General features: G+C 42.8%; 1 protein-coding gene across 8 annotated transcripts in view; it reads right to left on the bottom strand.

Moving 5' to 3' along the window:
• Window positions 1–24,472, bottom strand: part of pstpip1a (proline-serine-threonine phosphatase interacting protein 1a) — a 74,857-nt gene that overhangs the window by 9,653 nt on the left and 40,732 nt on the right. For 5 of the 8 annotated variants that reach the window (XR_007958481.1, XM_052042568.1, XM_052042569.1 and 2 more), the window contains exons 9-14: window positions 10,924–11,003; window positions 9,944–10,042; window positions 8,047–8,143; window positions 4,817–4,904; window positions 3,586–3,612; window positions 1,456–1,532 (exon numbers count right to left, since the gene is read on the bottom strand). Coding sequence is in view for 7 of the 8 variants with exons in the window: in XM_052042568.1 (XP_051898528.1) it covers window positions 1,456–1,532; window positions 3,586–3,612; window positions 4,817–4,904; window positions 8,047–8,143; window positions 9,944–10,042; window positions 10,924–11,003 (468 nt within the window). In the remaining variant the exon portion in view is untranslated. The remainder of the gene's footprint in view (window positions 1–1,455; window positions 1,533–3,585; window positions 3,613–4,816; window positions 4,905–8,046; window positions 8,144–9,943; window positions 10,043–10,923; window positions 11,004–24,472) is intronic. The other 3 variants (XM_052042575.1, XM_052042570.1, XM_052042571.1) reach the window with 1 other exon arrangement.

The raw sequence follows: 24,472 nt of genomic DNA, 5'->3' as shown, positions 1-24,472 counted from the left end.
GGTAATCAAAAAGGAAAAGATGAAAAGAAGCCAGGGCTGGAGAAACCTGTTGAGCGTACTTGTTATTACTGTAAGAAACCTGGCCATGTGATATCTAATTGTGCCCTTTTGAAGAAAAGGAAGGAAGCTGTGCCCAATGCTTGCTTTCAGGCAATTAAAAATCAAAAAGGTTTAGGAGATGCTGTTAAAGATCAGTCCTTGCAAGAGGGAAAAGCAGAAAAGTTGGAGGAGGTGAGAAAGGAATTCCGTTCTTATGTATCAGAGGGTTTTGTTTCACTGAATGATGGGTCACCCCAGGTGCCAGTGAAAATTCTTAGAGATACTGAGGCTTGTCAATCTCTCTTGCTGGACAGTGTGTTAAATTTTGGTGAAGAAAGTGACACTGGTGAGGTAAATCTAATACGAGGCGTTACAGATGACACCATGTCTGTCCCTCTACACAGGGTGATTTTAAAGTCAAAAACACAACAGAAGGCTGTTAAACTGGAGTTTAATTTTGCAAGAGTTTGATCTCATGATAACTCACATTAAAGGCAAAGATAATGTGATTGCTGATTGTCTTTCCCGATGTTAAATGGGAAACATGTATCTGTACTAATCTGATAGTCTGTAGTTGTGTAGCATGATAATTATTAACATTACTAACTGTATGCGCGGTTAAATTTTTCTTGGGAAAAATTTTTTTTTAGGTGGGAGGTGTTACGGACTCAGTGAAAGTCCCTTTAAGATAGAGAGTGTGTGTGTATGTGTGTGTGGGGCGTGCTTACGTCAATAGAAGATAAAGGACGTAATGACGTTGTTGGAGAGAGAGAGAGAGAGAGAGAGAGAGAGAGATATGCTTGGTTTCTCTATCGATGGATGAGAAACAATAACTGTGTCTGCCACTGAAATCCACGTATGGAAGTAATCCGGTGGAGTTCACTTTGTTGCTGACCTGTAGAAGGAAACAGGTATTTGTGTGTGGACAACCACAATTCGGATCCTTTTCGGAGTGAGGAAGTCACTACCGAGTAAACATTGGAGTGTCATTTGGGTTCCATCGTGGAACATTTGGATTTCATATGTACTCTCTCTCTGTTGTTCTACATCTACGACTTATCTTCAGACAACGGTGGTTGTTGAAGAAGCCCTTGCTCATGTTTCACCTTATGACTTGCGAAACTGAACTTTAAGAACCATTCCGAAACTGGGAGTTTTGGACTTTGCCCCACACACACACACACACACACACACACACACGAAGAGTTTAGTTTTGGGGTTAACATTCAAGGTTTAACATTTTTGAATTCTAACATACTAACATTTTTACTTGTATTTTACGTATTATCATAAGTAGTAATTAATAAAATAGTTTTTAAACACTAAATCATGCTCAGTGTGTTTCTTTTGTTGCTGGTTCGTGACACTCAGTATATTAGTTCTCAAAGCAAAATCTATTGTAATACTGTTCCTTACCAGGGGGTGGTGCAGTAACACTGACTGAATTGCTGCTACTGGATTTGGAACTGTGGCCAGGTAAAAGATTGGAAATCCTAAACAACAAGAAACAGGAGTTATTAACAGGTTAACGTAAGCAATAATAGGAGAAACTTGTATTGAACATCTCTTGTAAATACATACAAACTGGAAACAGTGAGATTACTTGACATCACACTATTTGGGCTCACTTATAGAATTCCTCAGTGAATGGTTATTTTCATGAAACCCAGTAGGGTTTATTTACAGAGTAATACAATATTCCATGTAGAGAGAAGCAGCCAGTCACAGTTTAGTTTTTAATGGGTTTGAAATGGTCTCCTCCAGAAAATGATCAGGGCTGGTTCTGCAACAGCTTAACCAAGTGGTCAAATTGACCACTGGGCAATCCTTGATGGAAAGAAAACACCTTCCTATCCAGTCTTTGATCTGAAATGTTAACAGTTTTCCTTTCTACAGATGCCACCTGATCTATAGAGCATTTACAGAATTTATTCTTATTTCAGATTTCCAGCATCTGGTTTTTTTTTTAATTCTCTAATCGTAGGGCATACAGATGTAAATCATTGCTTCCTGCAGTCTGGTATTGGAGATTGTGCAAGGATTGGCAGTGGTACAACAGTAAAGCATTTGGACATGGAAAGCCCGGCTCCATTCTCTGACAACACCCCATCCAAAACCGGCAGTGCGTTTGACAGCCAGAAAGTCCTGGATGGCAGGAAGGAAATCCTAGACAGCAGGAAAGACTGGTCAGGATGTCAGCCTGGAGAAGAGGAAGACAATGCATTTGGAGAAGGCAAACAAGTGTGCAATAAATGAGAAGAGTGGACCAGAGCGTGCAGAGTGCCACTTCCACAGGTCCCAGTGGTTACAGACATACAGGACACTTACCTTTATTGCCCTAGGGACCAAATATTAAAGCAGGGAAACCTTGTTAACTTGCATAAAACATTAGTTAGGCCACAGCTAGAGTCCAAATGCAGTTCTGGCTTTAACACCACAGGAAGCACATGATAGCACGAGAGAGAGAGTGCAGAGGAGATTCACAAGGATATTGCCTGGACTGAGGAACTTTGGTTACAGGTGACAGGCTAGGCTGCAATTGTTCACATAGAAATAGCAGAAGCTGAGGCGAGGCATTAATCATTATGAAAGGCCCAAACAGGATGAACTGGAAGGATCCAGTTCCCTTACCTGCGAGGCTGTAACAAAAGAGCAGGGATTTAAGGCAATTGGTAGGAAGATTAAAGGGAAGCTGAGCAAAGACGGCCAGGGTTGGGCAGGGAACTGGAGGTGGAAGCAGACGCCCTCACCACAGTTGAGCACTTGAGTTGGAATCGTACAACTGTGGATCAAGAGCCAGGAACGTAAACTAGTCTCAATAGCACAATAGGCTGAACCATCTCTTTCTATGCTGTGAACTTCCAAGATTCTATTTTCCCCGTGGAGAGAGGAAGATAAAGGTTAATGTTTCAAGCTGCTGACCTTACATCAGAACCCAGCAAAACATTTACCCTACTATCCTCTCCGCATCTGCACAGTTTTACTCATCTTTATCTTATCCTAACCTAATGTTTTTCAAGCTTCCCAAATGACAGCAACCAGAGTAGGAGGCTTGTTTGCTCCTTTTATCTTCTTGAACAGGGCTTGTGAAAGATGCTCACAAGTTTAGATTTCCACAGCAAAATCCTGAAGAACAGGTTTTTAATGTAAACTTCTGGTTTTGGTAAATTAAAACTCTGGAAATTGTAAGTTATTCTCAGACAGCTGTCCTTGGCCAGTAAAGGAAGAAAATTCAATGTTGTCCCAAAACCCAGTTTTAGTGAATCCAACAAATTCACATCACCTTTGGGCGTTGGGTTTGTTGGACCTTTCAAGAACCAACGATGGAAGCTCATCATGTCAACAATGCAAGATGCTCGAGGATAACATTCAAGAAGGTTTGATCACTGAGTGTTGAAGTGTTAATCAATGAGTAATTGCAAAGCAGGGGTGTTAATTGCTGATAGTGCACAAGTGCCTGTTATTGAGGAGTGCAGTCTGTGTGAATTGAGCACCATTCTGCTCAATAAACAAATGCATCAGCAAAAGGTCATTTTATTGTTGTACCTGTAATGCAAAAAATTAGGACAGTATCTGAAATACAAAATATTGAAACAGAAGTTAATGAAATAAACAGTAGCAGCCCAACAACATTTTAATATAGAGTCATACAGCACAGAAACAGGCCCGTCAGCCCAACCGGTCCATGCCAACCAAAATGCCCGTCTAAGCTAGTCCAGTTCACCCAAGTTTGGTCCACATCCCTCTAAACCTTTCCTATCCATGTACCTGTCCAAGGGCACGGTAGCATAGTGGTTAGCGCAACGCTATTACAGCACCAGCGATCAGGGTTCGATTCCCGTCGCTGTCTGTAAGGAGTTTGTACGTTCTCCCCGTGTCTGCGTGGGTTTCCTCCGGGTGCTCCAGTTTCCTCCCACATTCTAAAGATGTACAGGTAGGTTAATTTGGGGGTTCAAAATGGGCGGCGCGGACTCATTGGGCCAGAAGGGCCTGTTACCATGCTGTAAATAAAAATTTTTTAAAAATTTAAATTTAAATTTTGTTAATGTCTCTACCTGCCTCAACCACTTCCTCTGGCAGCTCATTCCATATATGGACCACCCTCTGTGTCAAGCAGTTGCCCCACATTTTCCTATTAAATCTCTCCCCTCTCACCCTATACCCATGTCCACTTGATTCCCCAACCCTGGGAAAAAGCCTAAGCATTTACCCTATCTATGCCCTTTATGATTTTAATCACCTCTATAAAGATCAACCCTCATTCTCCTGCGCTCCAATGAATAAAGTCCCAGGACAAAATTCTTTCACCTCAATGCCATTTTCCTTCAATTGATTCCCTTAATCTATTAAAATCTGCCAATTAAATTAAACAAAAACTAAAAATAAAAAGGTAGATACAGGGATGATATTTCCCCAGGCAGGCTGTCTAGAACCAGAGATCACAATCTGAAAATAAGGGGTCGGCTGTTCGGGACTGAAGTTTGAAGAAATTTTGTCACCCAGTCGTGGTGAATCTTTGAAATTCTCTACCTAAGAAAATGGTGGAGTCCAGTCAGTAAAACACAGATCAACAGAGTCAAGGAATATGGGACTAAGGTGAAGTTGGGGTCAAAGATCAGCCATTGCCTTATTGAATAGCAGAGCAGACACAAAGGGCCAAATGGCCTACTCCTGCTAGTTCTTACATTCTTATGAATTTGTGGACACTGTATGCTTTGATCTAAAGAGCAAAATTTCAGGGACGATGGAGAAACAAGAACAGATTTGCGCTCTTTACCTTTTCATCATCCCTCCATTCTTGGAAGAGGTCACGGTGCGATTTTCCCCAGATGACTTGTGGTAGTAATTCTCATACTCAATGGGAGCTGCAAAAGGGAGAAAAGAGGGCTTGTTTACTTATACTCAGGAGCAAATTTAGACTGGGAAAGTAACACCTATCATGCAACGTCAGTCAAACACAATCTGCACGATTTCACCTTGAACATGCAGCCAGTATTATATCACAATAACCAATCTCTGGTCCACAGCCTTGCAGGTGGAAATGTTGACCAGAAAGTTTTGTCTGATTTTCCAATCAAATTTTATTAATTTGACAGCATTAGGGATCAGATTCTTAAATGGAATAATTACTAGGACTCAAAGGGCAAGTCAGAGGCTGAGTATTCCAGAGCCAACAGCTTCCCTCATGACTTTCCACCATCTAAAGTGTGATTTGCCCGGATTTAATCAATACTCAAGAACCTTGACATACAAATGCTAAAGCAGACTGCCACACCATCCATCCTAAACATTCACTGTCCACAAAACAACAAAATGCACTGTGCTTGGTCAGTAGGTCACTCTGACACCACCTCCCAAACCAGCAACTTCAATTGAGAGCCACCTTATGGAATAGCCATCACCTGCAAGTTTCCATCCAGGTGGCAGACCATCCCAACTTGGAAATATTTTGCCGTCCTTCATTGGGTCCAAATCTCTTCTCCTTGCCCAACAGCACTAAGTGAGCACCTTCACCAAAACAACTTCAGTGGTTCACAATGTGACCCCCCCCCCCCACCCTGAAGTGCCTTACATACTGGAATGGCCAGCACTGCCCACATCCCGTGAATTATTAAGCATTTCAAACCCAACAGAGTGGGGATCTACAACTGCTCAACCAGTGCTTACAGTGGGTGTCACTCCCAACAGGGAACACATTTAGCAATAGTCTTCTGATTAAACTTGTCACACTAACACTTAACAAGTGATACCTGAGAAATAATCTCTCAATGGGCCAGTGACCGAATGTACTCAGTGCGGGATGCTGAGGAACACTGCTCAGGAAGGTCATATTCAAGCCTTTAGCACAAAAACTGGCCATTGGCCCCAAATAGCTTTGCTCCTCACAAATTACAGATTTGTGTAGATGTGCGGTGAAGAGCATTCTGACTGGTTGCAGCACCCCCTGGTACGGAGCCTCCAATGCACAGGATTACAAGAGGCTGCAGAAGGTTGCAGACTCAGCCAGCTCCATTACAGGCACAACTCTCCCCACTAGAGGACATCTTCAAGAGGTGGTGGCCTCAAGAAAGCAGCATCCATCACTAAGGACCCTCACCGTCTGAGACATGTCCTCTTCCTGTTACTACCATCAGGGAGGAGGTACAGGAGCCTGAAGACCCACACTCATCGATTCAGGAACAGCTTCTTCCCCTCCACCATCAAATTTCTGAATGATCCACAAACCCATGAACACTACCATGTTATTCCTTTTTTTTTTGCACTATTTGTTTCCATAATTTATAATAATTTTATGTCTTGCACTGTACTGCTGCCGCAAAACAACAGATTTCACATCATATGTCAGTGATAATAAATCTGATTCTGAGCAACTATCTACAACTAACCAGTACATTCTTCCCCCTTCCACCCCACCATCCCCCCCGTGTTATCCAGCTTTTATTCTAGTGGCCTGAACCTCTCACGTTATAGAAATGGCTCCACATTCTTAACACTCTTAGGGCACATAAGTGTCTCCCCATTTACTAGTGGGTTTATTAGTGACCTTCTTCCCTTTGAGAGCTCTGGTTCCCAATTCTCCACTGCCCCAAGAGTCTCAGCCTGATCCGTAATCGAGCGAGATTCTCTCAATGAAGTCTGCTGCAATTTGCTTAACAATTTAAAAATAAATGGGCATTCTCCCCTCAGCATTGCCACACCTTGTTCCGTTCCTGTGAACTGTCTGTAACCTAAACAGTTCACAAGTTGGAAATGCAGCCACAAACCGAGTTCCCACCCGGCAGGAAGTGCCTGCAGCCCCACAGCAGCCTGCAAATCCATCCCGCCAGTCTCCCAAACACTCATTGGTACATACGGGCTGTACAGAAGTCAGGCGCTCGTAAGCTGGGGAGAATTTGTACCGTCTGGTGCACTGCCTCACCATCCCGGTCGACGGGTTCCTACAGAAGACCAAGTCTGCATTTTCTTCCTCCGTTTCCAACAACCTGCTGGGTCTCAGTAACGAGCGAGTAAAACCCACTGCCTCCTCGTTATGGGAGGCAAATCATCCAGCAGCCCAAACTCTGAAATTCAGCCAGTAGGTGCCCATGGGGACAAGGTTGGGTAACCACAGCATCAGTTTTTTTGGTCCAAAGCACCCCAGTCATCAAATAGTTTGCCACACTGTTCACTGCCAAGTCCCCTTCCTGGTCTCCCGTGACTCCCAAAGCCACGTAAATACTATTGCAACAACAGCAGAGATAAGTGTGTCCCCTCTTTCCACCATCTACAAGGAACCAATCAGGACTGCAATGAAATAATCTCCACTTCCCTGCAGGTGAGCTGCTGCTTTGAACTGCTGTAGCCACGTGGTGAAGGGCTGTTGGGAAGGGAACCAACAAGGACAGAGCAGCCCACCCCACCATCCTAACCATTCATTCCCTCCACCAGTACAGTGGCTGCAGTATGCACCATCTACACAATGCACTAGAATTACTTGCTCAGGCTACTCCAGCTGCACCTCCCAAAACCGTGGTTCCACCACCATGCACAAGGGCAGCAGATGCACAGGAACACCACCACCTGCAGATTCCCCTCCAAGTCACACACCATCCATTCCTTCATCACGGAATGCAAATCTTGGAACTCCCTCCCCAACAGCCCTTCACCCCACGGCTACAGCTACAGCGGTTCAAGGCAGCAGCTCACCCTCAGCTTCTGACAGGAAATTAGGGATGGGCAATAGGTTATTGGCTTTGCCAAAGGCTGAGAAAGGAATAGAAGAACATGGACACTCGTTGTAGGAAAGTGGAACCATAAATCCCAGCATCTTCAGAGACCAGACAAGGGAAGTAGAGAACACAATAACTCCTCATCTGGTTTCTGATTCTTATCCAAGTATATCAATTCACTGGCTTTCATTCCTGGAGATTGATCGTTGAGAGTCAGGCGTGGAGGGAGAGGGGACAGAGTGCGGCAAAAGGGGGCGGCGTGTGGCGACATACGGTGAGGGCGACAACAGCGTCTTACCAGGGGGATTCAGTCCCGTCATCTTCTTCTGAATGAAGCAATCTATATCTGCATCGATGTCACACTGCTCCAAAGCCTTCCGAGTTTCCTCGTACAGCTGTAGGGACATTAGGGACGTTATGAGCTCTAGCTGTAACATTTACACTCACAAGACAGACTGGAAATTTCCAAGCAACCAATTTTGAGCCACAGGGAGATGCAGCATAGAAACAGGCTCTCCAGCTCACCAAACAGTGCCGACCATCACACACCCACTGGAACATTCATTTTGCATTCACTCATCTTTCCACAGTCAATGTCATCTCACTGCTCAGGAAGAACAGCTTGACTGGCATTAGTGACTGAAAGCTGTTTGCATTGGGCGACATCTTTGGGTCCTATTTCAGAGAGAGGTCACTGGATTCATCCAATTAGAACTCTGAAAACACTTCTCAGAATTTCATTGCTATAAAATGCTTCAGGGCCATGAAAAGCCCAAGCTAAATACAAGTCTTTCTTTCTACTATTGGCTTCACTTGGACTGCTCAAAAGGGGGATTACTGTTACCCGACGATAGCAGTTGGAAGGTGTGAAGGGTTGTGGACATCTGAAGGACTCTTTGCAAGGGGATACTTGATTAGGTACAGGAAGGCAGAAAGGAATAGTTCTGGCTTAGAGCCTTGTGCAGTCAAAAGTCCCTTACACAGATTGTCCAGATGTAATAATAAAATGGTTGCATATCAGATAACTGGGATAAACTGTAATCTCTCCACTTTTCTCCTGATAACAGACTAGTCTTCCACTCAGCTAAATTCAGTGGAGAAATGAGAGACTGAAACCTGGAGCAACAAACAATCTGCTGGAGAAACTCAGTGGTCAAGAGGAATTGTCGACTGATGCAGGGTCTCAACCCAAAATGTTGATAATTCCCCTACACACCCACAGATGCTGCTCGACCCGCTGAGTTTCTCCAGAAGTTTGTTTCTGCTCCAGTTGAGATTGGGTTAATGACCTCCAGCAACTCGGAATCCATCACCTTCAGCAGCAGGGAATGAGACACTTTTAAAAATCATACTTCAAACGTCTAATTTTAAAAGCCAAGTCCTTTGCCTAATTGGACTCAGCTTTCCCTAGTCATTCAAACCCTTACTTGAATTAGAAAGTTGTTGATTGAAGCTCCACTCTGTGGCCTTGACTCAACCAATCAGGGCCCTCAGATGGGAACTTGAGAGAGAATAAGTTGGAGGGCTGAAGGGAAAGGAGGGCAAATAGTTCACAAGAAAATAGGAGCAGGAGTAGGCCACTCAGCCTCTCAATGCTGCCCCTGCCAATCAATATGACTGGCTGATCTGTCCCAAGCCTCATCTCCTGATCTGTGCCAGATGCCCACACCCCTCAATCCCCCCTCTCCACCTCTACTGTAAATACCTTTAGTGTTCCAGCCTCCACAACTTTCTGGGGCAGAGTTCTGGAGATCCACCGCACTCAGCAAGAAGAAATTTCTAAACACAGTGTTAAATGTCCAGCCCCTCATCTTGAGACTACATCCCCCTCATTTGAGATTCTCCACCCCCCTCCCCCCCAACTAGAGAAAAGGACTGACTGGGATTGGGCTGCCAGGAGCCAGTACAGATGATGGGCTGAATGGCCTTCTGTGCTGCAATCCTTCTATAAAGAGGAACAAGCAGAAGGCCTCTGGTTGACTTGAAGCCCTAGCTCAGCATCTACATAGTAAGTGGCAAAAATGGTGCATCGCTTTAGAGATTGATCACTTGGCCTGTCTTAATAGCATCCATGGAGAAAGGATCGGTGATGTCAGGGGCAGATTTGGAAAAACAACAACAAAAAAGTCATTAACAGAGGTTAGTTTGAAGAACATGTGATGGGGTTAGAGCATCCAAACCAACAAGTACAGTACCTCATCATCCTTCACACACTGCAATGAGAGCTGGTTACAGTGAACCCACAATGAATTCCTCAGGTTGTTGATACGATCACACTCCTGTTGGTGAAAGGCCTGAAGACAAAAGAGAATCAAAGTGGAAGATCACAGGGGTCTCTGCATAAAGTCGTTCACTAGACAATAGTGCATAAAGGTTCAAAGCTCCCCCACAGGTGGTGTGCACCATCAGCACAGTTAGTGGTCAGTCCAACAAAGATTGAGAAGACAGCAGGTGTTGTGAAGAGTTGGGAGATGATTTAGTCTGACCAAGTGAAATTTCAAATATCACTCTCATCACTTGGCCAACTCTGTTTTCTCCAACAGTGCCAAGGATTTTCAGTCAGTTTTTCCAAGGTTAACATTTCTTCTGAACCTTGTATCTTAGTTATGAACGGTGCTGACAAGGTAAATTGGTTTATTATTGTCACATGTACCAAGGTACAGTGAAAAATTTATTCTGCATGCCAGCCGTACCGATCGTTTCATTACGACACTACATCGAGATAGTACAAGGGAAAACAATAACAGAATGCAGAATAAAGTGTTACAGTTACAGAGAAAGTGCAGAGCAGGCAGACAGACAATAAGGTGCAAGGCCATAACAAGGAAGATTGGGAGGTCAAGAGTCCATCTTATCATACTAGGGGACCGTTCAATAGTCTTATATCACCAGGGTAGAAGCTGTCCTTGAGCCTGGTGGTACGTGCTTTCAGGCTTTTGTATCTTTTGCCTAAATTGGGGGGGGGGGGGGGGGGGGGGGGGAGATGGGGTGGTGTCCAGGAGGGAGGGAGGAGAAATAATGACCTTCCAGCATTCATTAACTGCATCCACAGGTTATTAATGGTTAATTGGACAAGGAACCAGGAAACTGGAAGTATGTACCCATTAACAAGAAGATACCATAATTCAATTCAATAACCTAGAGCTAATTCATTGAAATATGTACGTTTAGGTACCTCACAAGTTTTGATATGTTCTTGCTCCCATTCTTGTCTAACCTTGTCGAGTTGTTCTATATTCTGTTGATAAACTTGTTCTGAAAAACAAAGACAGCCCTTCTTAAAATCACAGGTTTCTAGGTCAAAAATCTACCAAAAGGTTTTGTGGTTGAACTTGCCTTGGGACACAACTTACAGAAAACCACCTCGCACTGAGAGGTTGGATTCAGCTAACCTTCACTTGATGCTTTCTAGCTACGAGGTTCATCTGATGAGTGTGGAGTGGACATGAATCAAGGTTGCAGAAATTAAAGCTCAGTTAGAGATGCTATTATATTCCATATTTTCTTAACACATAGAAGGGGACCATTCAGCCCATCGACTCTCTGCCAGGTCACAAAGCAATCCCATTCTGCCAATAATTTTCCCTATAACCTAATCTTATTCTCATCAACTCGCCCTCAAACCCTACCCCTCACACACATGGAGCAACTTAGAGTGACCAGTTGACCACCAGCTCACAAACCTTTGGGATGTGGTTAGGAAACCAGAGTGCTCAGGGAAACTCTCATGGTCACAGGGAGAAATGTGCAATCTCCACACAGACAACACCAGAGGTCAGGATTGAACCCTGGTCACTAAGGCAGCAGCTCTACAAGTTGAGCCACTGTGCCACCAATGTCTTCAGAAACTTTTATATCAGTTATTGGTATTGGATTATTATTGTCACTTGTACCGAGGTACAGTGAAAAACTTGTCTTGCATACCGATCGTACAGGTCAATTCATTACACAGTGCAGTTACATTGGGTTAGTACAGAGTGCATTGAGGTAGTACAGGTAAAAACAATAACAGTACAGAGTAAAGTGTCACAGCTACAGAGAAAGTGCAGTGCAATAAGGTGCAAGGTCACAAGGTAGATCATGAAGTCAGAGTCCATCTCATCGTATAAGGGAACCGTTCAATAGTCTCATCACAGTGGGGTAGAAGCTGTCCTTAAGTCTGGTGGTACGTGCCCTCAGGCTCTTGCATCTTCTACCTGATGGAAGAGGAGAGGAGAGAGAATGTCCCGGGTGGGTGGGGTCTTTGATTATGCTGGCTGCTTCACCAAGACAACAAGAGGTAAAGATTTTGTCACAAACCAGCAACAAAAGAAACACACTGAGCATGATTCAGTGTTAAAAACTATTTTATTAATCACTACTTATGATAATACGTAAAATAAAAGTAAAAAAAAATGTTAGTATGTTAGAATTCAAGAATGTTAAACCTCGAACGTTAACCCCAAAACTAAACTCTTCGTGTGTGTGTGTGTGTGACAAAGTCCAAAACTCCCAGTTCCTGAATGGTTCTTAAAGTTCAGTTCCGCAAGCCATAAGGTGAAACATGAGCAAGGGCTTCTTCAACAACCACCGTTGTCTGAAGATAAGATGTAGATGTAGAAAAACATAGAGAGAGTACATACGAAATCCAAATGTTCCACGATGGAACCCAAACGACACTTCAGTGTTTACTCGGTAGTGACTTCCTCACCCCGAAAAGCATCCGAACCGTGGTCGTCCACATACAAATACCTGTTTCCTTCTACAGGTCAGCAACAAAGTGAACTCCACCGGATTACTTCCAACTTCCATACATGGATTTCAGTAGCAAACACAGTTATTGTTTCTCATCCATCGATAGAGAAAACAAGCAGGCTGGTGTCTCTCTCCCTTCTCTCTCTCTCTTTCTTCTTCTAACTTCTTCAACAACGTCATTACGTCCTTTATCTTCTATTGACGTAAGCACGCCCCACACACACATACTCTCTATCTTAAAGGGACTTTCACTGAGTCCGTAACACCTCCCACCTAAAAAAAAATTTTCCCAAGAAAATTTTAACCGCGCATACAGTTAGTAATGTTAATAATTATCATTCTACACAACTACAGACTATCAGATTAGTACAGATATATGTTTCCCATTTAACATCGAGAAAGACAATCAGCAATCACATTATCTTTGCCTTTAATGTGAGTTATCATGAGATCAAACTCTTGCAAAATTAAACTCCAGTTTAACAGCCTTCTGTTCTTGTTTTTGACTCGGCTCAGAAACACCAATGGGTTATGATCTGTATACACAGTCAATGGTTTCTGAGCGGTGCAAACATATACACTGAAATGTTGCAAGGCTAAAACAAGCGACAGTAATTCTTTCTCTATGGTGGAATAATTCTTCTGATGCTCATTAAATTTCTTTGAAAAGTAAGCTACAGGATGGTCAATATCATCAAGGTCACCCTTCTGCAATAACACAGCTCCTGCAGCTTCATCACTGGCATCTACTGCTAATGAAAATGGCTTTTCAAAGTCAGGTGTTTTGAGCACAGGATGGTAGCATAAAATGGCTTTCAGCTTCTCAAATGCTTCTTGACAAGAATCTGTCCAAACAAACTTTACTCCCTTCTTCAGAAGATTAGTTAGGGGAAGAGCAATATCAGCAAAACTTTTACAAAATTTTCGATAATATCCAACCATTCCCAAAAATCTTCTAACAGTCCTCGTACCTGTGGGAATAGGGAACTCAGATATTGCTTGAACTTTTGCCTGAACAGGAGCTTGCTTGCCTTGACCTACAACATAACCAAGATACGTCACAGTGGCATGGCCAAATTCACTTTTAGCCAAGTTAACTGTAAGGTTAGCCTTGGAAAGTCTTTCAAACAACCTTTCTAACGCAGAGATGTGATCTTCCCAAGTATCATTCCCAGTCACTAAGTCGTCAATGTAGGCATCTGTATGTTTTAACCCATGAATCACTGAATTAATCATTCTTTGAAATGTTGCCGGAGCATTTTTCATTCCAAATGGCAAAACATTGTATTCATACAATCCAGAAGGGGTTACAAAGGCTGAAATTTCCCTTCCTCTATCTGTTAATGGAACACACCAGTACCCTTTTAATAGGTCAATCTTTGTAAGAAATTTTGCCTTTCCCACTCTGTCTATGCAATCATCCACCCTAGGAATAGGGTAAGCATCTGACTTTGTTACAGCATTCACTTTCCTGTAATCTGTGCAAAATCTAACAGTTCCATCAGGTTTAGGTACAATAACACAGGGCGAACTCCAATTTGAAGTAGAATGTCTAATAATATCATTTTCCAACATGTATTTTATTTCCTGATCAACAAGTTTACTTTTTTCCACATTCATTCGATATGGGTGTTGTTTGATTGGTTTTGCATCCCCAACATCAACATCATGGGTAATTATCGATGTTCTGTTTGGAACATCTGGGAACAGATTTTTAAATTTTAAAATTAATTCTCTCATCTGTTGTTTTTGTGAAACTTGTAAATGGTCCAACTTCGTTTCAAGGTTCTCCAGGATATTTTGGTTTTTTAGTTTTGATGGAACAATATTTGGTCTAAATTGGCCTTCCTCAACATCAACATCAGGCATTCTAGAAACAACCTTTTCACCATCCACCAAGGCCACAACTGAATCCTTCTCATAATAAGGTTTTAGCATGTTTACATGACAGAGTTGTGTTTTCTTGCGTCTATCTGGTGTTTTGATTATATATGTTAGATCAGTCACTCGAGATTCAATAACATAGGGTCCAGAAAAACGAGCTTGCAAGGGATTATTTTGGCTAGGGAAAAATACCAACACCTTTTGCCCCACTGCGAATGTCCTAGGCCGAGCACGTCTATCAAAGTATGTCTTCATTCTTATCTGGCTGGTTTTCAAATTCTCTCTCGCTAGCTGGCAGACTCTCTCCAACCGAGTTTTAAATTTTTGGACATAGTCCAACAGACTCAAGTGAACTTCCTCATTAACCCATTGCTCTCTTAACAACTCCAAAGGTCCTCTCACCCTATGTCCAAACACAAGCTCAAACGGACTAAATCCGATTGACTCCTGGATCGATTCTCTAACGGCAAACAAAAGTAAATGGATACCTTCGTCCCAATCCTTGGTGTTTTCAAAGCAATAAGTCTTCAGCATATTTTTGAGAGTAGAATGAAATCTCTCCAGAGCTCCTTGAGATTCTGGGTGATATGCAGATGATACAATCTGCTTTGCTCCCAGCTCATAGACTATTTGTTGAAAAATTTTTGACATAAAATTACTACCTTGATCAGATTGGATTTCTTTTGGCAAACCAAACAAGGTAAAAAATTTTACAAGAGCCTTTGACACCGTCTTGGCCTTAATATTTCTAAGGGGTATTGCCTCTGGAAATCTAGAAGTGGCACACATGATGGTTAACAAATACTGATTTCCAGTCTTAGACTTTGGTAAGGGGCCAACACAGTCCACAATCACCTTCGAAAAGGGTTCACCAAAAGCAGGAATTGGTTTCAAAGGAGCCACAGAGGGTTTTTGATTTGGTTTACCTACCATCTGACATGTGTGGCAGGTTCGACAAAACATCACCACATCTTTTCTCAAACCAGGCCAATAGAATTGTTTCAAGATCTTCCCTACAGTTTTATTCACACCAAAATGACCACCCAAAGGCATACTATGGGCCAGGTTTAAAATCTCATCCCTATAAACTTTTGGAACAACAACCTGATGAATAACTTCCCATTCCTCATTAACAGGAACATGAGGAGGTCTCCATTTCCTCATTAACACTCCATTTTGACATAGTATCCAGTTGGCACTTTTTCAATCTCCTCACATGAGAGTGCTTTTTCTTTCAATTCTGTCAACTCAGGGTCCTTTGTCTGTTCCACCATGAAATCCTTCCTCGACAAAGACAAATCTTTAAATTCAGGCTCACTGTAAGGATGTTGATCCTCCAGTGAAGACAGAAAAGTCTCAGATAAGGCATCAAAATTTTCTTCCTGTTTAGGACTGTCACAAGGAACTACATCAGACTGCACCGGACTGTCTTTCTTGGCTAATTCTTTAGCTCTAGCTCGAGTCACCGCACATGATGGGTAAACATCTGAATCATCCTCAGACTCATCAATCCTTGGTTTGGTTGTTAACCGTACCACAGGATCACTTTCTCCATTTGCAAGGTCATTTCCCAATAACAAAGAAACTCCTTCCACTGGCAAACTAGGTCTTATCCCTATCTCGACTGGTCCTTCTACGAACTTTGACTTTAAAATCACCCTGTGAAAAGGGACAGACATGGTCTCACCTGTAATGCCTCGTACTAGATTTACTTCACCAGTGTCACTTTCTTCACCAAAGTTTAAAACACTGTCCAGCAAGAGAGATTGACTAGCCCCAGTATCTCTAAGAATTTTCACTGGCACCTGGGGTGACTCATCATTCAGTGAAACAAAACCCTCTGATACATACGAACGGAATTCTTTTCTCACCTCCTCCAACTTTTCCGCTTTTCCCTCTTGCAAGGACTGATCTTTAACAGCATCTCCTAAACCTTTTTGATTTTTAATTGCCTGAAAGCAAGCATTGGGCCCAGCTTCCTTCTTTTTCTTCAAAAGGGCACAATTAGATATCACGTGGCCAGGTTTCCTACAGTAATAACAAGTACGCTCAACAGGTTTCTCCAGCCCTGGCTTCTTTTCATCCTTTCCTTTTTGATTACCTCCCAATTTAATCTCCGGTTTCCCTGGATTGTCTTTGTAACTCCTTTGAAAGGTTTTAGGTTGTCCCCATTTGGATTTATGGGTTAAAGCATAATCATCTGCCAACCTAGCAGTTTCTTGTAAAGTTTCCACTGCCTTTTCATTTAAATATGTTGTTAATTCAGCTGGAACACATCTTTTAAAGTCTTCCACCAGTATCAATTCTGTCAATTTATCGTAATCCCCATCTACATTTTTAGCCAGGCACCATCGTTCAAAACATATTCTCTTTCCATTGGCAAATTCCATATAAGTCTGATCTGCAGATTTCCTCAAGTCTCTGAATTTTTGTCTATAAGCCTCAGGGACCAATTCATAGGCCTTCAATATAGCTTGTTTTACCTTGGTATAATCAGCTGCATCCTCAACAGACAAAGCAGAATAAGCTTTTTGAGCTTTACCTTTAATCACACTCTGTACCATAAGAGCCCATCCTTTCCTTGGCCAGTTTGAACTCACAGCAACCTTTTCAAAATGTTGGAAATACTGATCAACCTGATCTTCTTCAAACAGAGGGACTAATCGAACCTCCCTGCTGGCTGAAAAACCATCATCAGAATCAGATTCCGAACTCCTACGCTTCATTTGTAACTCATGCTGCCTCTGTTTCTCCTTCTCCTCACTATCCAGCTCCATCCTCTTCAATTCCATCTGCTTCATTGCTAGATCAGCCTCTATCTTCATCTGAGTTAGCTTTTGTTCGGCCTCTATCTTTAACTGGGTTTGCTCTCGTTCGGCCTCTAATCTCTTTTGTTCTCGTTCAGCTTCTATCTTTGCCAGCTGCACCTGTGCCTCAGAAATTGCTATTTCACTGCCAGGAAACTGTTTTAACACTTCCTTCTCAAACACCTTTTCCACATAATGGCCAGCTATCAGTCTCTGAATATCTGCCTTTCTCATAGACTGCTTTACTTCTGTAAGGTTTAGCCTTGTAGCAATCTTTATCAAATCATCCTTTTTCGCCACCTCCAATCCCTTTTGGGTTGGTGACTCCAAAAATGCCTTAATATCCATTGCTGCTGGTTTCCACACACACAAGCCAATTAAAAAGAATTTATCAGACCTCCCTCAAAAATCTTTGGATTGAATCTCGAACAAATCTCGTCAATCTGGGGTACAATCCCAGACGACACTCGTTAACCTTGGGAACTATCCCGGACGAGCCCCCAATTTTGTCACAAACCAGCAACAAAAGAAACACACTGAGCATGATTCAGTGTTAAAAACTATTTTATTAATCACTACTTATGATAATACGTAAAATAAAAGTAAAAAAAAATGTTAGTATGTTAGAATTCAAGAATGTTAAACCTCGAACGTTAACCCCAAAACTAAACTCTTCGTGTGTGTGTGTGTGGCAAAGTCCAAAACTCCCAGTTCCTGAATGGTTCTTAAAGTTCAGTTCCGCAAGCCATAAGGTGAAACATGAGCAAGGGCTTCTTCAACAACCACCGTTGTCTGAAGATAAGATGTAGATGTAGAAAAACATAGAGAGAGTACATACGAAATCCAAATGTTCCACGATGGAACCCAAACGACACTTCAGTGTTTACTCGGTAGTGACTTCCTCACCCCGAAAAGCATCCGAACCGTGGTCGTCCACATACAAATACCTGTTTCCTTCTACAGGTCAGCAACAAAGTGAACTCCACCGGATTACTTCCAACTTCCATACATGGATTTCAGTAGCAAACACAGTTATTGTTTCTCATCCATCGATAGAGAAAACAAGCAGGCTGGTGTCTCTCTCCCTTCTCTCTCTCTCTTTCTTCTTCTAACTTCTTCAACAACGTCATTACGTCCTTTATCTTCTATTGACGTAAGCACGCCCCACACACACATACTCTCTATCTTAAAGGGACTTTCACTGAGTCCGTAACAACAGAGTCCATGGAGGGGAGGCTGGTGAATGCTGTTAACATGGGGCTAATGGAATTAGAATGAATTCTGTTAAGTCAGTGGTCTCCTAGGTTTCTCATTGTACCACCTACAAACTTTTGCCATTCTGGGAGACATTGGACAGTCCAAGAGAAAGGATTACTCATGAAGAAGGTTGTTCAAGGGAAAATAGGGATGGACAATCCATTTCCAACAACACCCCTAACTACTAAAAGAATCAAAGTAACTTGCTTAGTTCACTCTGCACTTCAAGGAAGTCATGGGTTTAAAAAAATACCTTCCTGGCCTTTGCAGTTTTATGTTGCTGGCTGTACGCCAGGTTAACATCTCTCGACTCACGCAAAATTAGCTCAGGACATGTCTACCACCACAGTGCAGATGGAACTTTAATGCTTCGGCACTGACCACCCAGAGGCATCAACAAACTTGTGCACCTGAGGCATGGTAGTGTAGTGGTTACTGTAATGCTATTACAGTGCCAGCGACCCGGGTTCAATTCCAGCCGCTGTCTGTAAGGAGTTTGTACGTTCTCCCAGTGTCTGCGTGGTTTTCCTCCGGGTGCTCCGGTTTCCTCCCACGTTCCAAAGACGTACGGGGTAGGAAGTTGTGGGCGTGCTATGTTGGTGCCGGAAGCGTGGCGACACTTGTGGGCTGCCCCCAGAGCACTCTATGCAAAAGATGCATTTCACTGTGTTTCGATGTACATGTGACTAATAAAGAAATCTAAAAATCTAAATCTAAAACAATGTTATAATAAAAAAAAACTGGTGGCAGAACTCAGTGTGTCAAGCAGCATCTGTGGAGGCAAAGGGATGGTCAATATTTCAGGTTGAGACTTTGCATCAGAACAATGTGATAGGTTAATTCAAACAGCTTTCACAACTTGCTAAAATATCATGCAAGTATGTTTCACGGGATCATATCAAAACACCATTACTGTTTATACTTTCTCTAAACTTTGTGTTTAATTTTACCACAACCACATCTTATCATCTTTCACCATCAACCATTTAATCTTACCTTTTGTTTGCTCTTCCCTGCACCCCTCAATCCCACACCTATCATTGCATCATGCAATTTATCTGCTCTCTACATTGATAATCTGGATAAAATGGTCAGCGAGTTGAATTGTTACGTCTCTTTCCATAGGTGCTGCCGCCTCATTGAGCATTGCAGGGATTTTCAGTTTCCCTTTCGGACTGGCAGCATCTGCAATGTTTTGCTTTTCTCATGCGGTCAATTACCTGGAACTCTTTGAACTTGCAGAAGCAAACTGGTTAAATAACACACGTGGCATGTACATGTGAATCAGTGAGATCCGTGTGGGCCTGGGACAGATGGTTTACTTATTTGTCTGTTACTGACTAGGAAACAGCAGCACTGTGAGATACTCAGAGTGAAGGGTGTTAAATCCTTCTAGAGTTCTAATCCAAAAGCTTTGCAATTTCATCCAATTGTAATAACACATTTGTCATATCCACTCATTTCATTCGTGGGACCAGAATTTGAACATCTCGTTGACTGGAGTAAGGCAGTAATTTTTAGGTTACGAAGCATGGATAATTGTGAGGTTATCCATTTTGGTTCTAAAAACAGAAAGACAATTCATTATCTGAATGGTGACAGATCGGGGGGAAAAAATAAGGGAGGTGCAACGACGCCCGGGTGTCTCTGTACACCAGTCGCTGAAAGTGAGTGTTCCGGTGCAGCAAGAAATTAGGAAGGCAAGTGCTACACTGGCCTTAGGGGGATTTGAGTCGAGTTTGGATGCCTACACCAACTGTACAAAGTCTTGGTGAGACCTTGGCTGGGTTTGTGTGTGCCATTTCAAGTCTCTTTACCCGAGGAAAAATGTTCTCTCCAGGGAGGGAGTGCAAGTTTTACTAAATTGAGGCAGAAGTTTCGTTGATGAAGATCCATTAAGCCAATATTGAGGTGGACAATTGTGTTGAATGCTGGAATATATCCAAAGGGCCAAATGGCCTACTCCTGTTCAAACTTCCCATGCTTTTATGATAATATCCACTCCTTACACTGAAGCAGCAGTAGCAGAACTTCATGTTGGACTGCAGTAGTTTGAATAACTGAGCTATTTGCTTGTTCACTTAAGAGATTCTATGTTACGTGTGGGGCCAGGAGTCCTGGGTAGATTCCTTTCCCTTAAGGACGTTACTGATGGATGCGTTTGGGTTTCTGCAACAACCTGGATGTTTTATTTCACATCTGGTGTCAGTCCAAGTCTCTCCACATTCACAGAATTCCATTTCACAAGTTGTGAGTTGTTAATCCAATACCATTAGCACTAGCCACTCACTCTGATGAGAAGACCACTTATTTCCAGGATACTGCTATAGACTGAAAGGTGTAAAGTACATTAAAACAATGAATGGTTGAAATAAAGTGCTGAAAATGCTCAATGGGTCAAGACAGCATCTGTAGAGGGAGAAACAGAGTTGATGCTTCTGCTTGAAGACCTTGCATTTGAACTCAGAAATATTTGAAGCCACAGGCCAAGAGGGAAGGCACAAGGAGAACAAAAGGAAAGTCTCCGATAAGAGGAAAACACGAGATATTACGGGACAAAAGCCCTGGTGCTGACTAATCAAGATCGGTGATGGAAAGTCTGGTGGAGGGAGAGCTAGAAGTGAAATCAGAAGCAAAACTAAAACTAAAACAAACACTGGAAGTGTGATAGACTGGTGGCAGTGTGGAACACAAGACTGGAATTGTCTGAAGCAGTTATGTTCAACATAGAGTTCTGAAGTCAAATGAGGCACACTGTTCTTCAAGTTTACCTTGAACTTTGTAGAACAGTGCAGGGTCCTGATGACAGAGGTCGGAGAGAGAGTGAGAGTGAAAGCTCAGAGTCACTCTAGCAGTCTGGACAGAGGATGGGCCGTCTAGTCTCCAACTCAGGATGGTGTGCAGTTTGGAGGGAAACCTGCAGGTGGTGGTGTTCCCATGTGCCCGCTGCCTTGGTTCTTGGAGTGAGAGGTCACGGGTTGGGAGGTGCTGTTGGAGTGACTTAGGCGGGAAACGGTCATGAGTTTTGCAAATGGTGCCCATTGTAGACACCGTGTACCAATGGTGGAAGGAATGGATCTTCAGGGTAATTGATGGGTCAGATGAGCTGCTTTGTCTGGGATGGAGAACTTCTTGAGTGTTGTTGAAGCTGCACTCATCCAGTAGGTGGACAGTCTCTCAGTAAGCTCCTGGCATTTACCTTATAGATGGTGGAGAGGCTTCTCCAGACCTCGCTCAATGAGAGATCCCCTTGAGCCACAGCAACCAATGTTTTAGCAACCACAAATCTCCATAACAATGAGGCCCACATTATTGGTAAAAGAGCATAACCCAGTTAATGATTTCAAGCTTTCACTTTGGGAACTCGTTAATAATTAAAAACTCTGTCTCAAAGCATGCAGAAGAAAATTCTTCACTAAAAGTTCTCAAATCTGCCTATAGTCTTAGCATTCAGAATCAGAATAATATTTTCCAATTATAGCCATCACTGAATGATGAACATTGATTTAGCACCAGATGCTATATTTGTAATGTGAAATATTCCAGAATGTTAAGTAACTAGTTTAAGTCACTTCTGTGAAAACAATTTTCATTGTGGAATTCTGAATGCTGATTTTTTTCTCCCTTTGTACTACCTCAACGTAATTACGTTTGGAATGATCTGTCTGGATGGTACGCAAACAAAAGCTTTTCAGTGTATCTTGGTACATAGAACAGTACAGCACAGAACAGGCCCTTCGGCCCACAATGTTGTGCCAACGTAGCTAACCCCTCCTACTTACAGAATGCCATATCCCTCCATTCTACTCTCATTCATGTGCGCCTATTAAGCCAATTACCAAATGGGTCGCTGATGGTCAGCAGAGACTCAGTGGGCCAAAGGGCCTGCCTCTGCGCTGTATCTCTGCCTGTAAAGAAATCATATCGAGAGAAAAAAAATACATCTTGAGCTTACACTCAACTTCCAAGTTCTGCACTGGCTGCAAGGGAAACAAGTGGATGGAAGCTGCTACTACAGGAGCTTCACATACATTTCCTGTCAGGTATCTACAGACAGAGGTTAGCAGAGTTCTACAGTGAGTCAGTTGCCCACTGCACTGCACATTCTGGTGCAGCAGGCCAGAAAGGGGGGTGGTGTTAACTTCTGCAACGTTGCTTGGGATGATCGCACACCATTTCTTGTTTGGAGCACGCAAGGGGACTGCGTGAAATGAGGACATTGCAGTGACTCCATAACTTAGAACTATCCACAATTCAGCACCAAGCAGATCTTACAGGCAGCCTGACAGGCTGCAGGATGATTACGTGGACCATGAATATGGGACAATTTGAGGGGCTGGTGTTGAGGTGCACTGAAGTCTGCATTTGTCTACATTTTTCCTAATTTGGTACAGCTCAAATACTATCCCTCACCTCCAAACACACGAAAATAAATGCATACAAATCCTGATCAGCTGGTTTGGCATTCCATCTCCATATCTACAACAAGGGGAATGGAATTTTTTTTTCTTGCAAGAAAGGCAAAGGGTCAATTTTCATCGAGTAAAAGAACCAGCAGTAACATGCATCACCAACAGGAAACATGCGGTTTCTGTACCAGTTTTACACAAAAATTGCATCACCACCAGCCGACCAGGCCAGTAAACTGCTTTTCATTTTGCACAGGCTCAACACTTGAAGTTTCACTCTTGGTTAATCACTCTGTTGAGAATGGGGGAAAAAAAATCCAAAAGATTCATAAAACTTAGAGGACAGTTGAAGAATCAGGTCCAATGGGTTCTCACCAACTCTTTATAAGCTTGTTCCACTGACGTGTTCTTTCCTCTCCCTTTGTCTTGAAGTATGGATCCAGTCCCTCCAAAAGCTACTGTTGAAACTTCTTTTTCCATAATTCCATCCCCAAAATTTCCATGGGATTGGAGCCAATCTTCAGAAGTGGTGGGAAACTATTCAACTTATGGCAACAACACTCCAGAACCAAGGTCACCTGAACCTCTTGGTCAAGCTGCAGGACGCAGGTGACGCTTGCATTTCCACACGCTTTGAGACCAAGCTCCATGCCTTTGTCGACGAGAGGCTGCGCCTTGCATTCACCAACTGCAAAGACGATGGTCCCCTGCCAACTTGTCCCTGCACCATACTGCCATCAGACAATAAAGATTCATAGAGGGCCACTGGAAAACATGGACCACCTCCCATGTCCCAGGACCACCCTATTTACAAAAGCAGGCATTGATGATGAAATTCAACATCTCCTTCAAACATCCTTTTCCTTCGTGGACCAGCTGTGCTGGTGCATTGAAGACTTCTAGCCTGACACAAAACTCATGATCTTCCAGGTAGAGCGAACCCTCCTGTACATTTCTGACTGGACTACCTACAGCAGGCACCTCGGGACATTGGAAGCAAGTCATCCTTGATCCCTAGGGACTGCTTAACAAGAAGGTCACCAACCTATAGATAGCACATCCTCAGAGGCTGCAGAAAGAAATGTATTTCACATGAGGTGAACATGTCTTTTCCCCTCATGTCACCCTAGGAAAAGGAAAGAAATGAATATAAAGAGGATATTAAAATTATTTTAGTATCACTTGAAACTCTTTCTTTGGGGAGTGATTAGCTCAGCTGTAGACAAGCCAGAGGTTATTGGTTGCAATACCCTGTACAACTGATTACAAAACCTTTGCTCTGTCAATGATTAGACATTCACCTCTGTTCTGGCAGCTCAGATGGATGCAGAAGATCCCATTGCACTACTTTGGAAAGAGCAGGGAGTTCTCCTGGACTCTGGCCAACATTCCTCCCTCAACTCATTTAAACATTTTGCCCAGCTGACATTCAAATCACACTGTGTGAAGAATTAGCCAGTCACTTGCTTAATTAACGAAAGATCATTTACATTTCATAAATATTTCACTCTGTGAAGCACATTGGAATGTTGGTGAGATATAGAATAATAAGTTTTTGAATAAATGCAAGTCTTTCTTTCATATGACTTGTTGCAAAAGATATCACACCATATTTCTCTGATGTCAATTCTAC

This window comes from Pristis pectinata, chromosome 32 (genome assembly GCF_009764475.1).
Source record: "Pristis pectinata isolate sPriPec2 chromosome 32, sPriPec2.1.pri, whole genome shotgun sequence".
Taxonomy (NCBI): Eukaryota; Metazoa; Chordata; class Chondrichthyes; order Rhinopristiformes; family Pristidae; genus Pristis; species Pristis pectinata.
The sequence above is the reverse complement of the archived record's forward strand: the minus strand, read 5'-3'. Positions and strand labels throughout refer to the sequence as shown.